This window comes from Idiotropiscis lumnitzeri, chromosome 10 (genome assembly GCF_059441095.1).
Source record: "Idiotropiscis lumnitzeri isolate Australia: NSW breed Sydney's pygmy pipehorse chromosome 10, RoL_Ilum_1.0, whole genome shotgun sequence".
NCBI lineage: Eukaryota > Metazoa > Chordata > Actinopteri > Syngnathiformes > Syngnathidae > Idiotropiscis > Idiotropiscis lumnitzeri.
In genome coordinates this window covers 8,206,982-8,221,664 of record NC_142400.1, presented here as the reverse complement: position 1 = coordinate 8,221,664, position 14,683 = coordinate 8,206,982, and the positions used below count along the sequence as shown (strand labels likewise).

The window sequence follows — 14,683 nt, the reverse complement described above, 5'->3', positions numbered from 1 at the left end:
TCTATGTATTAAATACTTGAGAATTCTAATCAAACTTGTTAAAACTTATTTATTCTTATATGCCCTTATTGTTTTTATACAGTGATTTTATTCTTCGTTAAAACATTAAAAAAAGTTTTTCTTGTGGCGGGGGGTGTAATAATGGCATTTGAAACTATTAAATTTGGTTTAATAAAATAAATGATGTTATGGAAAGGAATTAAGCTTGGAAGTCAAGGTAACACAGCATTTTAAAACGTAGTGGGTGAGTGAGTCAAGGTGTTTTTCCAGCCTTGAATGCGTGTACGCGTGTGTGTGCGCGTGCTTGCAGAGTGCATGTACTTGCCTGTGTGTATGGTAGGAGGGGGCGTGCCCAAGCTGAAAAATGGGCTCCAGATGTGTCCCCTGGCTGCAGGCAGACGTATCTGGCGGATGATGGGTGGAGTGGCTGACAAGAACTTGGAAGTGGCAGCCAGGCGATTCCCGATGTGTTTGCGCCACCGCGTTGGAGGACTGCGCCTGTGACGTCGGCAGTGGTGGGCGGAGCCGGCCAAGTGGACGAGCGCTGGCTGCCAAAAAGGAGAGAGACGCGCGGAGGAGAGGAGCTGGAGGCAGGAGGGCTCACCGGAGGGAGCGATGCTTGTCGGATTGAGCCTGGGTTGATTTGATCCGCTGCGTTTGATTGATGGCTGAAAAGACAAAATCAAAAGGCGGAATCACGTTCAAAACAACTTGATGAGGACTTGCTTTTTTTGAATGATTTTTGTCAACAGTGCCTGATTTCCAAATCAACTCTTTCGCCTTGTTTCCTGGAGCGTTCCATGCCCGGCGGAAGAACGACCTCCCTCGTTGCGCGTGCCTGCGCTCCTCTGGTGCACTCAGCAGTAGCAGTCCCCCGGTGAGAGAAAAGACCACGTCCAGCTTTTTAAAACCTGTACTGCAACTACGGTGGATGATGGGCTTGGTAGAGTGTGTGAATGCATGTGTTTGCGAACCACTTCAAATCACAATAGACTTTTTTACCTTTATTATTTTAACCAATCGCTCATGCTGCGCACTGCTTGCGGACTAAAATTTATTTTCCCCTCTTTTTTGTTTGACAGGCGTTAGGTGGGATGTTTGAGTCGCGTTCTTTGGTGGGCTGAAGGCACCGAGCGAAAGAGAGAGAGAGTGAGAGTGGCCCGAGACGCTGAGGGGAGGGGGAACCGAGAGCATGGCTCTGGTACCGCTGTCTCTCTGGGTGCTAACGACTCTCACCTGGGCCAGCCCGCTCCAGGGGTCCGTCAGCAGGCATTCCATTTACTGGAACAGCTCCAACATCCAGTAAGACCTTTTGCCTTCTTTGGTTTGAGAGTGTGTGTGCATGTGTGTGTGTGTGTGTATGTGGTGGGGCGACGGGGAGGGCGGGTAATTTATTGTTATCCTATTATAAAGAAGAAATGTGCTGGTTTTCTCCCCGTTCTTTTTGCTTTATTTGATCCCACTGGGATACTTTGGATTTATAGTTAGTCATCCACTGCGTCTGCTGCAGAGGTTTGGTGTGTGTGTGTGTGTCTGTGTTTGTGTGCATAACAGTTTTATTTGCAACATGTTTCAAATGTGCCAAAAAGAAATACTCAGAAGAACGATAAGGTCATATAGCAGCCTTTCACATCCGTTTTTGTTCAAATTTAGAAGGAAATAGAAATGTTAACCGGCGCTCTCATATGGTACATGTATTTTAATTTAAGCATCACCCCATACAAGTGTAAAAAGAAGCTAAAATGCCTCTTCGGCCCAATTTTGTACTTGTGATTTGAGATAAAATAAACCACCATGCTTGAGGAAAATCAACCAATCAGAGACAGAGGCCTGACATATGAGGTGTCAATCATTTGTTCTGCACTTGCTGGCACAGTGATTGCAGGCACACATCTGCAGCCTCGCAAAAATTAAAACCTCAAGCTCTTAATCTACGACTGTCAAGGCATAAAGTCTGTTTTAACAAAGTCGACAAAAGTGACTTTTTTTCCCCAATTGAAAACTCCCCCTCTGAAAAAAATTAATCAAATATGTTTTGTTTTTTGATTGTTTATGCTGTCCCTTTTAATTAGCTGCCACAAAAAACTAAGAAAAAGCCACCCAACACATAGTTAACCCTGTGCTGCGAACTGAGCTTTGCGCGACTTTAAAGTCATTTGTTTCACTTTCCGATTATTGTACGACTTTAGAGGTTCCGCTGTATCCTTGCGCCCATTTTCCCTAGCGCCTATCCCAACTATCTTCGAGAGTGTGGCGGGCCATATTCTAGACCAATACTCACATTGACGCCAATGGACAGTTGAGTGCATACACTCCACCCAGGAGATTGAACCCAGAACCTTAGAGCAGTGAAGCGGACGTGATGCCCGCTCTGGCGCAGTGCTGCCAGATTCAGATGTATTTTAATCTGTGATCTGCTTTCACCCACTTGGAATGCATGAGAAAATCCCAAAGACGTCTAGCGGGACATAGTGCTTCTCCATTCAATTGTAGTTTTGGCCCGAGTCTTTTTTCTTCTTCTTTTTTTTAAACAGACTATTAATGTCCCTGTTCTGGACCATTTCACTTGCACACACTCAGTTTTAGTCTTTTCCATATTCTTTCCTTCGGCATCCGCCACGCTCGGCCATGCAGGAAGAGAACGGACGAGCAAGAGTCTCTCCCGGCGTCGTCGCTATCTGGTTCAATTAGGAGCGCTTCTTGTGGCTGACCCCATTGTGTTGGAGCAGTGTCACTGTTCAATCTGTCCCCTCCCTCGCTCTCCTCATCTCCAACCCTCCTGTTCATGTCCACACTCACTCTGTTGTCCTTTTTGTTGTCCCGTTAATCCTCTCGCCCCTCGTCTCCTTCTCCGTTGAAGTGATTCAGCTGCAAATCTTTCTATTTTTTTTTCCCCCCTCCAACTTCAGCCTTGTCAGTAATATTATCAAGCAATGCATATTTTCTTATCGCGGGTAAGTAAAAGTGAGATTTGACAGCAAAACACTTCTACCAGCAAGGTCACAGATTACTTTGGGGGGGATCTGATTTAGTTTTATGAGGTACAAATATTCCTCCATCTGCCTTTGTGAGGCGCATTCCCTATCCTTCATATACGCTTGACTATTTCCGTTTGTTTGTACCTCCTCTGTGCTTTTATTGGGCCCCTAAGACAAAGAGATGAACTGCCGCTGTCAGTTTTTATGACTGCGCTTATTAAAGATGTAAACAATATGAAAACTCAGCTGGAAAAGGATCAAGCATTTTGTCGTCAGTCTCATCAGTCAGCTTTTTTCGTTCTACAACAGGAAATTTAGGCATGGGGGGGAAATGGATGTGGACTTTCTCAATTATTAACCGGGTGTGTGTTGTCCGCATAAAATAAATATAAACGCTCCCCAAATAAGTGCTTCCGATTTTCACACAGAAATAGAGAACATTTCTGTAATTACCTCAGTTCTTGGTCACTATTGTTCATACATGGACATTAAAAAGTTAGAGTAACTGCTAAGCTCATTTGGACGTTGTTGCTGACCAAAACAGCAGCACCTCCCGAACCGAAATATATGAACAGTCTCTCAGATGAAATATAGAGACGTACAATGTGTGGTGTTAAGGAGGATCTTAAATATGAAGTTATTACATTTTGAAGAACAATCAGTCTTCCAATTAGACTCTCGTTATTGGTTGCTCCACAATGTTTTGTGTGCTTAATTTCACGATCCAGATTGGGATGGGCTAATTTCTTTGAACTATTGTTGGAAAAATCAGATATTAAAAATTAAATATTAATTAAATATTTTTTATTTTTAAATGTCAATCTTGATGGAATCTGAATGTGCTGAACTTCTGTTTCCATGGCAGTGTTGCATTGAGCAGAATGATATGTCAGGTTTTACAGCTGCAAAGTGGATAGTAGCAGTGCGCCAGAATATTAAAATCCAGAATGTTCTGCTTCTTTTGACAGCAAACTAGTTTTGACTAAATCAAGAGCAAGTGGTGCACTCCCTTTTGAATTGATTCTTGACTTTTCCCTCTTTTAGTATATGCATAGCCCTTCTATTTTCTTGTCAACTGCGATTTATATCAACATGAACTGTATGTTAATCTAGTTTAAAATCAACCATGGTTATTTGTGAAAATAAATTCTGAAATATTTTATTTTATAGTTGTATAGTTTAAATGTTCCGTTTGGGTATACAGAGCGCCAGCGCGTCAGGCAGTGCAGATGGAAACAGTTCAAGCACGAGCTGCTGATTGCTTTATAACATGCTCTGCCTTGGGAAATTAACTAATAATCATGATACGGCGCCTCTAGATACCCGATACTAGTTTTGGTATTGGTGCATCCCTATTTAATAATGTTGTTTAAATCCATACCTCCCATGAAAGAGACAACTTGTACTCTCTGACTTTCAGTAAATAAACTTCTTTTGGTCACTGTATGAATAGTCTTTATAAAGTAATTGGTTGCATTTGAAAGGAAACAACGATCGTGGAATGGCGGAGAAAGTCGCTGCATATTTTATTGAATCCTGCGAGCAGAGTGGCCTCTAATACCTATTAACTTTCCTTTTATTCTTGCAGGAATAGTTAAACACACAGAGGTTTTATAGCAAAAGACTTGAATACGTCTTATTAAAAGTTCTATGTAATTAGGTGTCTTTCTTCGCCGGGTGTATCACTTGGCTCTCAGACAAAGGCTATCAGAGAGCAGCTTAATCTGTAACCTGACCCTCCTGATTCCTGCGCTCTCTGCCAATCTTCCTCCCAGCGGTGTAGCCTCCTTCAGTATGTGTCTTTCAGAAAAAGACTGCGCTTAATTAAAGAACACTCAATCTCAGCGGACCCGCTTCATCCCTGATCTTCACGTCTTCCTTTAGTCTCCTTCATTGCTACATACGCGCGGGCGCCGTGTCAATGTACAGTATGCGCTGAGGGTGGACATGAAAACTTTTTTTTATTATACAATATGTATGTGTATCCGTATAGCGTTTAGCTCAGGCGCGGGCAAACTACGGCCCGGGGGCCACGTGCGGTGTTTAATCCGGACTGCCAAATTTGACAAAAATTAAATGAAGAAACTTTTTTTAATGTTTTATTCTCTAAATACCGTGGTGTGTCAAAGACAGATATTTTGTTGTAATGCTTTTGTTCATTTTCATTTAAAATTAAATGTTTTTTTTTTTCTCCGATGAGGTGAGGTTACCGAAACACTCCATCCATCTGCTCCTGGTCCGGCCCCCCTGTCAAATTTGAGAGCCCATTGTGGCCCGCCAATCAAAAAGTTTGCCCACCCCTGGTTTAGATCATATTCAATGATCGAAGAAAGCTATTAGAACAGTCTTTGATTTAAACTACACTTCCTATTTGGTGATTTTACATTAATCATAATATATTATTCAAGTAAATACCTGTTCCAGGCTTCACAAAAAAAGTCGTAGAAAAAATGTGATCAATCGTAATCAATTACGGAATTAATAAGATTAAATAGTTAAAAAAATTTAATCGCTTGACAACACTTTAAATTATATATATATATATATATATATATATATATATATATATATATATATATATATATATATATATATATATATAGTCTTATGTTTTTTTACTTGCGATACGTATTCTACTTTTTGTCCAACCATCTCCAGTATGTACTGTATAATGAATGAATGTACAGTATGCATGAAAGTGCAGCGTAACCTGTCTCAGTAACTCTTTCATTCGACTACTTCAACTCCCCTTTCAACAGAAGAATTCCATTTGCCGTATTTGTCGTATATGCACACTGGTCTCCGCAACACCCACTTGTTGTAAAGGTTGTTGTTGGCGTACGTGCATCTCGCCGCCGGCGTTGTGGACTCTCCAGAGTTTCTCTCACTTGGCGTTGCGGCATGGAAGTTTCCAAGGCCAATAATAAGCTGCGGTGTAGCTGTCAGTCGGTGCTGTAAACACACTGTAAAAGCTCCAGGCTCCTCATCCGCATTCTGACCCCCTCTGAGCTTTCTCATCAACCTCGTGAGACAGACTGTTACTGAGGATTAGCAGCTTCATAAATAGATACAACTCGCATTCACGTCCGGCAATATGCTTAATATCCTGCTTTTGCACAAAGCCTATCAGTCACTTGCCACCATTGTCCCTGGGCGCATTCATTGCGTGATGCCTTGTAAGTTGGGTGTCGGCTGTTACAGATGTTGCTGTTCGCTGTTGGGTGACGGAAACAAAAACAAATCCATCAGTCCATTAAATCGCACATTATCTTCCACCACCTGGCAATTAGCCACCACTGTGTTTGTGTGTGTGTGTGCGCCGTGTGTTAACGTGTGTGAGATCTAATAATGCAGCAGCTTACTAATTTGCATACTGGCTATCAGGTGATATCTCTTAATTTAGCATTGTTAGAAATTAGTTCTTTTTTTTTTGTGTTTGTTTGAAGTGATGTCACACATGCTGGTTTGGTTTCCATTTTGTATGCATGAGGCCCGACTTTTTAAAATCCATTTGTGTCAATATTCATTATATAGTGGTGCCTTGAGATAAGAGTCCAATTTGTTGTGTGACCACACTCAACTCAAATCATCTTTTTCTGTTGAGATGAATAGAAACGCCTTTAATCCGTTCCGGCCCCCGAAAAAAAAAACGCCTCAAAGAACTTTCTTGCGTGTTTTTAGGATGTAAAATAACACTTTATAATATTGTGCTTTAAAATAGTATGTCACAAATTAAAAAGTATGAGCTTTATGCTTAATTTATTGTGGCTCCTTCACGTTTGTGTGATCTGGCCACCAGGGGGCAGCATGATATTATCATGCATACCCAAATAAAGTAGAGCTTCACAACACACAATAGATTGCGATCCACTATCTGAGGATGACTAAGCGTCTTTGGGTACCTTGAAAGGTGTAATGCATATCAAAGTTATATTAGTTTCCAGTAGCACCCTGAGATATGAGTGAAATAAGAAACTACTCACCATTTTTTTCCCCATTACTACTTACTCTTACTCAAGTTACAATTTGAAGGACTGCATTTTACGTTTACTTGAGTCATATTCTAGTATTATAGTTTTATCTGAATTACTTGAGTCCAATTTGTTCACTCCATCCACCTCTGTCTGTTTTTGACTCCAGGATGTACTCCGCCTCTCGCCAAAAGTCAGCTGGGATAGGCTCCAGTACCTTGCAAGCCTAATGAAGACAAATGTTCGAAAATGGATGCACTGAACAAACTAACTAACCTAACCTTTTCTTCGTCACAATGATTTTATGTTTAATTATAGCAAAGCAAACAGCAGCGGCGGTCATGATAATAATACTGATCGTGTTTGCCCAATCCATTTATTCAATCACACTCTCTACTTAGAACAATAGTCTTGATGTATGTGTCGAGAAGTGTACCACAGACATTAAACAAGCCAATCAAGCAGCCTCCTGACAGCGGCGCAAACAATCCGTCTCCCAGCCCCACTTAGCACAACAACATTTACATTTATGAATATGTGCACAAAGGAGACTATCACTCACACACTATCTTATGGCGTTTGTGTTTTCGCACACGCATTAGTATGTACAAGCCATCCATCATGGACTTTTTGCACTGTTGCTAGATGTCAGATAGCACCTCTGCACACACACACGCACACACACACGCACACAAGCTCAGCAATCATCATAGCAGTTATATAGATCCAGCCATGCGAGCGGTCATTAGTCACAAATAATAAGGCCTTGCAGCGCGCGAGGTATGGCGTCGTTTGGATTTTCGGGAGCAAAGTGTTTGGAAGTTTTTGTGTGCGCTCGGTGCGCCGCAGACACTTGCACCCCGACGCCATTAATTGGAGACAATAGGGAACACACCTGTGTGATGGATGACTACTGTTGGCATAATAAGACACAGTGGTCTTCTCCACTCTACGCACAGTAAATTTAGATGTGAGATGAGCAAAGAAGGCAAAGAAAGTCATCGTCTCGACTTCTAAACTTTGGAACCAAGGGGAGGAGTTAGAATTTTGTCTCCCGTCACCATTTTATGACCACATGCGAAAGGCATGAAGTTGTTTCATTTAATTTGAGGCTCATGTATGAGTAAATTTTTTTTTTGTGGCTCACTGATTGTCATATGGCGCACCATCAAACAAAAATGTCACCAAATTGTATATGCAGTGAAACGGTTATTGGAAGTGTATTTATATAGCTGGCATAGATAGACGAACGAAGATATTATTTGTAGTAAACAAAGAATTTTCAGACCAATTAAGTGGAATTGGAGCATTTCTCACAGCGGTTGGGAATCCCAATTTCTCAGCAAATGGCTTTAACCTTTACGCGGTAAATCATATGTTGATGTTCCAAGAATTACATTTCTAATTTTGTTCGAAAGCTGGACAAAATTGAGGGAACTGTTTTAGTTTGGATGTTTGTGCCATTTAAAAAAAAAAAAAAAAAAAATTATGCCAGGCCCGTGATTGACACACGATAAGTCCCGGTGCCCCGCCCCTTGCTCCAAGTCAGCCGCTTCCATGACCCTAACAGGATTACCGGTTTAGAAAATGAGTGGATTTAAGGCTACACTGACACCAAAGCCACATTTTCCCACACTTTCTTTATGTATATATATATATATATATATATATATATATATATATATATATATATATATATATATATATATATATATAGAGAGAGAGAGAGAGAGAGAGAGACGTTAACTTGATCTCCTTTTTGCGTGCCCCTTACGTCACATTTAATTAACATTTCCTTTAACAAGACCTATATTATGCACACTTGCATGAAAAACATTGAAGTGCATGATAAGCAAAGCTGTTAAAATCCAGTTCTACTTGGTCTTAATTGACTGTTTCATTCCCTTCCGTGCTGATGAGGAACTCATGAGAAGCACTTCAGTGAAAATGAAGTATTGATGTCCAATGCTAACTGTGATTGCTTTGAACTCAAACGTTGGCTCTGAAGGTTTAAATAATGTAAAGGCTATTAAATCTGGATTTGCAAGTTGATTGGATGACAATTGAGAACAAGTGACTGATTCAAGGGCATCACCTTTCCATATATGAACAAACCAGGCAATTTTCGCTACAATTTTAGTGAGTTGGAAAGTTGGACTTCAGCAACTAAAGTATGAGTTTCTCTGGGAAGACTTGCTACAAGATTCTGGAGTGTGTCTTTGAGAATTTTCGGTCCAAACCCACCCGAGCATGCATTTATGGAACTTACTTTGGACTTCCACCAAACTTTTGGAACAAAGTCTGGACATACTGTATTTTAAGGTTCAAGGCTCATGTGTTTGTGCAGCCGTGTAAGAATATAATTTCACACAGGACAAGAAGGCACACTTAAATAATGCCTTCTTACTGATTATTATTTCATATTGCCTTGATGTGTTTCATGCAAATTTTTGGAGTTATTATGACTTAACATGGGCGGCACGGTGACCGAGTGGTTTGCGCGGTGGCCTCACAGTGCTGAGGTCGTGGGATCAATTCCGGATGGTTGGATGATTTAACACCCGCATTAGCGTAGGTGATTGATTGAGTACGGAGCAGTCTGACTGTCACCAAAATAACAAAACTCCGCCATAAACCGTGAACCCCCTGTATGCTTGTAAATAGATTTACAGTAATTATTTTTGGGGAATTACAATTAAGGTACTTTTGGAACGAGGAGTAAAACAAAAGTGGGAAATAAATTTGCAATAAACTGTATTCATTATTTGTCTATTTCCCCACTGTTCACATCATCTTTTAAATTGTACTTCAATCAAATCATTGTGCAGGAAGCTCTGCTTAATTAATACAAAAAAAAAAGTGACCTTAATTTTATCGTGCATTTAAACATTTGCCTTACTTTGAAGACAAAGGCATTGATTCAGTGCGGTGCATATATAGTTTTACCGTTTTTATCAGCAGAACCAGACAATATTGTCGTAGTAGAAGCCGAGTTTGGCAGAAAAGATGGATTGTGCATTTTCAAAATGGCTCTTAAAAAAAAAAAATGAACGATCGCCACGTTTATTAGATGCTGCCACTCGTCATGCTAACTGCTAAATCCACGTCAGTAAAAACAACATGGCCTGGAGCAAATAAATACCCACTTTTTTCCACCCCTGACAGCCAAATCGACGAATGACCGCCTCTCCCTTCCCCTTTGTTATCTGCCGCGTTTTAGCTGAAACGTGGGGTGAAACAGGAATTTATCTTCCCCGCCCATGTGTTAAATTTGAACAAATTGCCCACAGAGAACAAATCCCACAGCAAAGGGCTGGAGGCAAATCACACACACAGACACACACACACCCCCACACACACGCACACGTACACACACTTGTTGTCAGTCGATGCTAAGCTTCAGTGGCGTAATCAGGTGCTAATAACAAGGCCATGTTGTTCACAACCTGTTTTCAAAAGCACTTTTATACATACATAAATATGTAATGTGTATGTATGGTTATGTGCGTGCGTGTGTGTGTGTGTGTGTGTGTTCCTCGCCACTGCTGTTTGAGCTGCCACACACACATGCACGCAGCAGATGTGCATATGGCGTGTTTGTAGCGTGCAGGCTAATGATGGCAAGTCTGCAGCCTTATGCCCAGCCCGGTCACAACGGAGCAGACCGGGCTTGTGTTAATAAAGTCTACCGCCTCTCGCGGAACGTAGACGTCGTCATCTAAGCCACCTGCCCAGCTAGAGGTGCAACTTAATGACACTTAATGGGGTGCGGTGGCAACTGAAAGGTTGCACAGTCTGTTTCTGGATGCTGCTTCGTTTGGGAATAACATTCCCCGTGGGAAATAATTGAAGGAAGAATAATGTGGTCTAACCTGATGCCACGTTAAAAGTTGATAACAGTACTGGCAATGTTTGACCTGTCATACAAGTGTAAATCGGTTCAACTGCTTGAAAAAACGTTGAATTTACCGATGCTTATTTCGGACTTCTTCAATACGTCTTTGTGGATTTGGCGCATATTGTACTGAGCAAGACTAATGCAAAAATTTGTGATATGAGCTCCGTATGCTGGCAGTGAGCTCAAACAGAACAAGAAACGGAAATGAAACAACGCTTCAAAGAGAGGCTTGAAATTGGCTATGGCCAATCCCAGTTGATGTTTGCTCTCAAACCAAACTTAAATCAAAGAGAATTAAACCACGTATTTCAAACAACCACATTGCTTTGCCTTAATAAAGTCCGTTTAAGTTAATGCTCACAAACAATGCAAAATTGTCGTCAGATTTCTGAGGGTGTTTGACGGTCTCATGCACTGTATATCCGTGTACATGCTGTATACTGCCCCCAGGTGGCCATGGGGTGCACACCAGAAGGAGCAGCACGTTGATTGAATTGAAGCAAAAAGTGTCGTCGGTGCTTAGATCATTACAGTGTGTTCTTATAAAGTAAAATATCAAAATATAATTAATTGCATTCCAATCATTTTGACGGGATTTTTTTTTTTTTTTTTTTTTGAGGTACAAGTGTTTTAAATTACAAGCAAGGTCACGAAACAAATTCAATTTGGATTTCAAGGTCCCAATGTCCTTTATTTGCTACAGCGACACAATCTCTGAGACTCCTGGCGACAAATTCCACGTGTGTTTTAACATACATGGCCAATAAAGATGATTTGGAGTCGGAAAGAGGAGGGCAATTTCGATCGGCACTTGATTACGAGGGCAACGGAGGTCCTCCGGTCAACAAACACGCAGTGTGCTGACTGCCCACAGAAAAAGCTGACGTCTTTAATTAAAGTTTTATCCATTTAAGCTGTCACAAAGAGGCCGACGCTGAAAGCTTTTTAACCGCTCTCATCGCCGTAATGACGCACATCATAGAGTTAATGTGTCTGTGTCTCAGCTTCCTTTTTTTTTTTTTTTCCTCCTCCGAGTGGAATGGGCTGGTAATTATGCGGAAATTGGGATACGGCTAACTGAATTATGAACTAGTTTCCACGCCGGGTTTTAACAAGTCACAGGCGAGGCCGGGACATGGCGGCGGGGCCTGGAATGTTTGCCGCACAAGTGCCCTGATGGCAATCATCTAGACGAGCGTTACGCTGTTTGTAATCAGGAACAGAACTTTAACATGATAGTTTATTGCATTTTGGCCTCGTGCATGCTGTGTCATTGTCTCAGCATGCTTCTTCTTCTTGTTTTGTTTCCACTCTTGCTGTCTGTTTGTGTTAGTGCTGAATTCAATGACGCCCTACACACACGCTCACACACACACACGCACACGCCTCTTCCTTTACGGCCCTAATGTTGACTTCTCTGCATCACTTCCTCCTCTTCTTCCTCAGTCTCCACCGCACGACTCTCAAGTCGCTCATCCGTTCAGACCGTTGCAACTGTGTGTGTGCGCGCGTGTGTATTTCACTCATTCCTTCCTGCTTGTTTATGAGGGATTAAGGTTTTTGGCTTCTCATCATGGAATCGATAAATCCCGCTGCATTTCAGCAAAACTTTGGAATTTGCACACGTGTGAGTTTGTTGGAGGCGGAAATTAACTTACAGCAAATTCTGTTTCTGTTGATGTATTTTTTAATTGTATATATTACACTCATTATTTTCCCTCTCGGGGGAATTTGAGTGTCTGCAGCATATTTTGTGTTGCACAGCACTCATGGGAAAAAAAATAACACACAAGCGGGCATGCAAGTGGGGATGTCAGCGTGAAAGGGGCCTCTTGAGTTGGGGGATGCTTGCTCAAGGGCACCCCAACAGTAGCCAGAAAGCAGTCTAGCATCTCTCCAACTATTTCTGATTGTTACATTTGCTGATAATTAAGGATGTCCGATGCCACTTTTCTTAAGACCGATATCAGTACAAATAATCACGCTTTGAGTGCTGTTACCTCGAGCACCTTTATTATATAACATTTCATTTAACACAATGACAAAACAATATGAACAAAATGTTTCTTTCTGACACAGATGATGATTTGCCATCATGTCAAACTGCTGCAGTTTAGCGCCAACTACTGTCAGGGAGGGCCTACTCTATTTTATATTTTCTTTGCCTTGAGTATTGTTGACTGATATCGGGAGACTCCATGATTACCCGATACCTGAGATAATGATGATTTGCCTCCTTATTAGGGGCATGGCTGGAGTGTTGGACCAGGTGGCACTGTGATATATTTTATAAATAATACAGAGCAATGATTCAGTTGCAAAGTGAACATGTAATAATAGCAATTCATCAAATTGTGTGGCCTGCACGCTAATACTTTAAATCCCATGCGTCAGTTGCCCGTGTGCTCGCTAGCTCATATTTTTTCCCCACTCAGTTTTTGTCATTACTCCACATTTTATTCATTGAAAGTCCTTTTATTTTATTCTAAATTTCCATTTTCCAAAAAATCAAGCAGCTTCTTCTTAATACATACTTGGGGTATCTAAAACTCAAGTGACTCCAGTTGACAGTTCATCTTGTAATTTCTTCTGATTTTAAAAATCCCTGGTCACCCCTGCAGTGCAGTCAATCAACATTCCTCGCCACTGTAATGTAGGAGGAGGTATGATAACACTTATTTGCGTCAGGTAGTCCCTAGTTTCTCATTCAAGTATCCCAGTGAGCAAATCTGGAATGTACCCGAGTGAGCTCATTATCTATTTCTTGTTATTCATTATGAATCATCTTTGTGTTCGCGGGATATTTATCAATACTTTATTCCATATGAAAACCGCCGTGTCAGAAAATGTCCGATTTATCTGTTCTCTGATCTTAGTTTATTTTTTTTTAATGATTGATGACTGATAAGAAAAATGATCCCGTCGGATTCCATAATGTGGCATGCGCATCCGTAGCGGCTCTATAAATTGAAATAATGTATTTCTCCATCGATGGCTTGTGAATAAATGAGGTCTCACTCCTGTGAAATAACTGCGCGAGTGAAGCCGAAATAACATTACCGCCATGAAACGCTTCCCCCGGTCCATTGATATGCAACATTGCCTGGGATGCAAATCACATTGCTACAGATGTATATCATCATATAAATCATCATATGCACCCCCCCACTCCTCCCCATCTGTACAGCCAGCTGTGTGCATCCATGTGTGCGTCCGTGCACCTTGTAGCATCATTTGGTTTGATTTCTTTCCCGTGTAAATGTCAGCAGCTGTGCATGTGAGCGAGGGATACTAGCTGGCCTTAGTGCAAACACCCACGCTGTCTCCCCTGCTTCCAGGCGTGGAAATGCGCGATCCTTTGCCGTAGTAAGACGGCATATGAATGAGAATTTATCGTCTCTCTTTGCCGTGTGCATAATTAAAGTCCAAGTTTGGCCCGCAGGAGGTGAGCGCTGTCTTTACCGCGCATGCCTGATGGGGGAGTGGGAGGTTGGTGGGGTGTGTGAGCTAGGAAGATATATGTGTGTTTTGGGGCGGGGGGGGGGGGGGGGCAGGGGTTGTGGAAGTGAATGCACCCTGGTTCAAAAGAATTCTGTGTCACTTCCCGGGAGAAAGGGAAGTAAAGATAGTGGCGAGGGGGGAGATGTGGGAGGAGATGTTGTGGAATAGAATGTCTTGTGTGGAGGAAGCAGCATTTATGCAGCCAGGCAAGCACTCCTCCCATCCCTAATATGTGCATATATATATATTTGTGTCTGTGTGTGTGTGTGTGTGTGAGAAGGAGAGCATGTGTATACCCCTCAGCCACAACCATACCACCCACATGCATTGCACCC

General features: G+C 41.7%; 1 protein-coding gene across 1 annotated transcript in view; it reads left to right on the top strand.

Annotated features, from left to right (window-relative positions):
* Nucleotides 1-269: 269 nt before the first annotated feature.
* Nucleotides 270-14,683, top strand: part of efna3b (ephrin-A3b) — a 96,887-nt gene continuing 82,473 nt past the window's right edge. The window contains exons 1-2 of the mRNA XM_088306267.1: nt 270-877; nt 1,083-1,302. Of these exons, the coding sequence (XP_088162393.1) occupies nt 1,193-1,302 (110 nt within the window). The 5' untranslated portion in view covers nt 270-877; nt 1,083-1,192. The remainder of the gene's footprint in view (nt 878-1,082; nt 1,303-14,683) is intronic.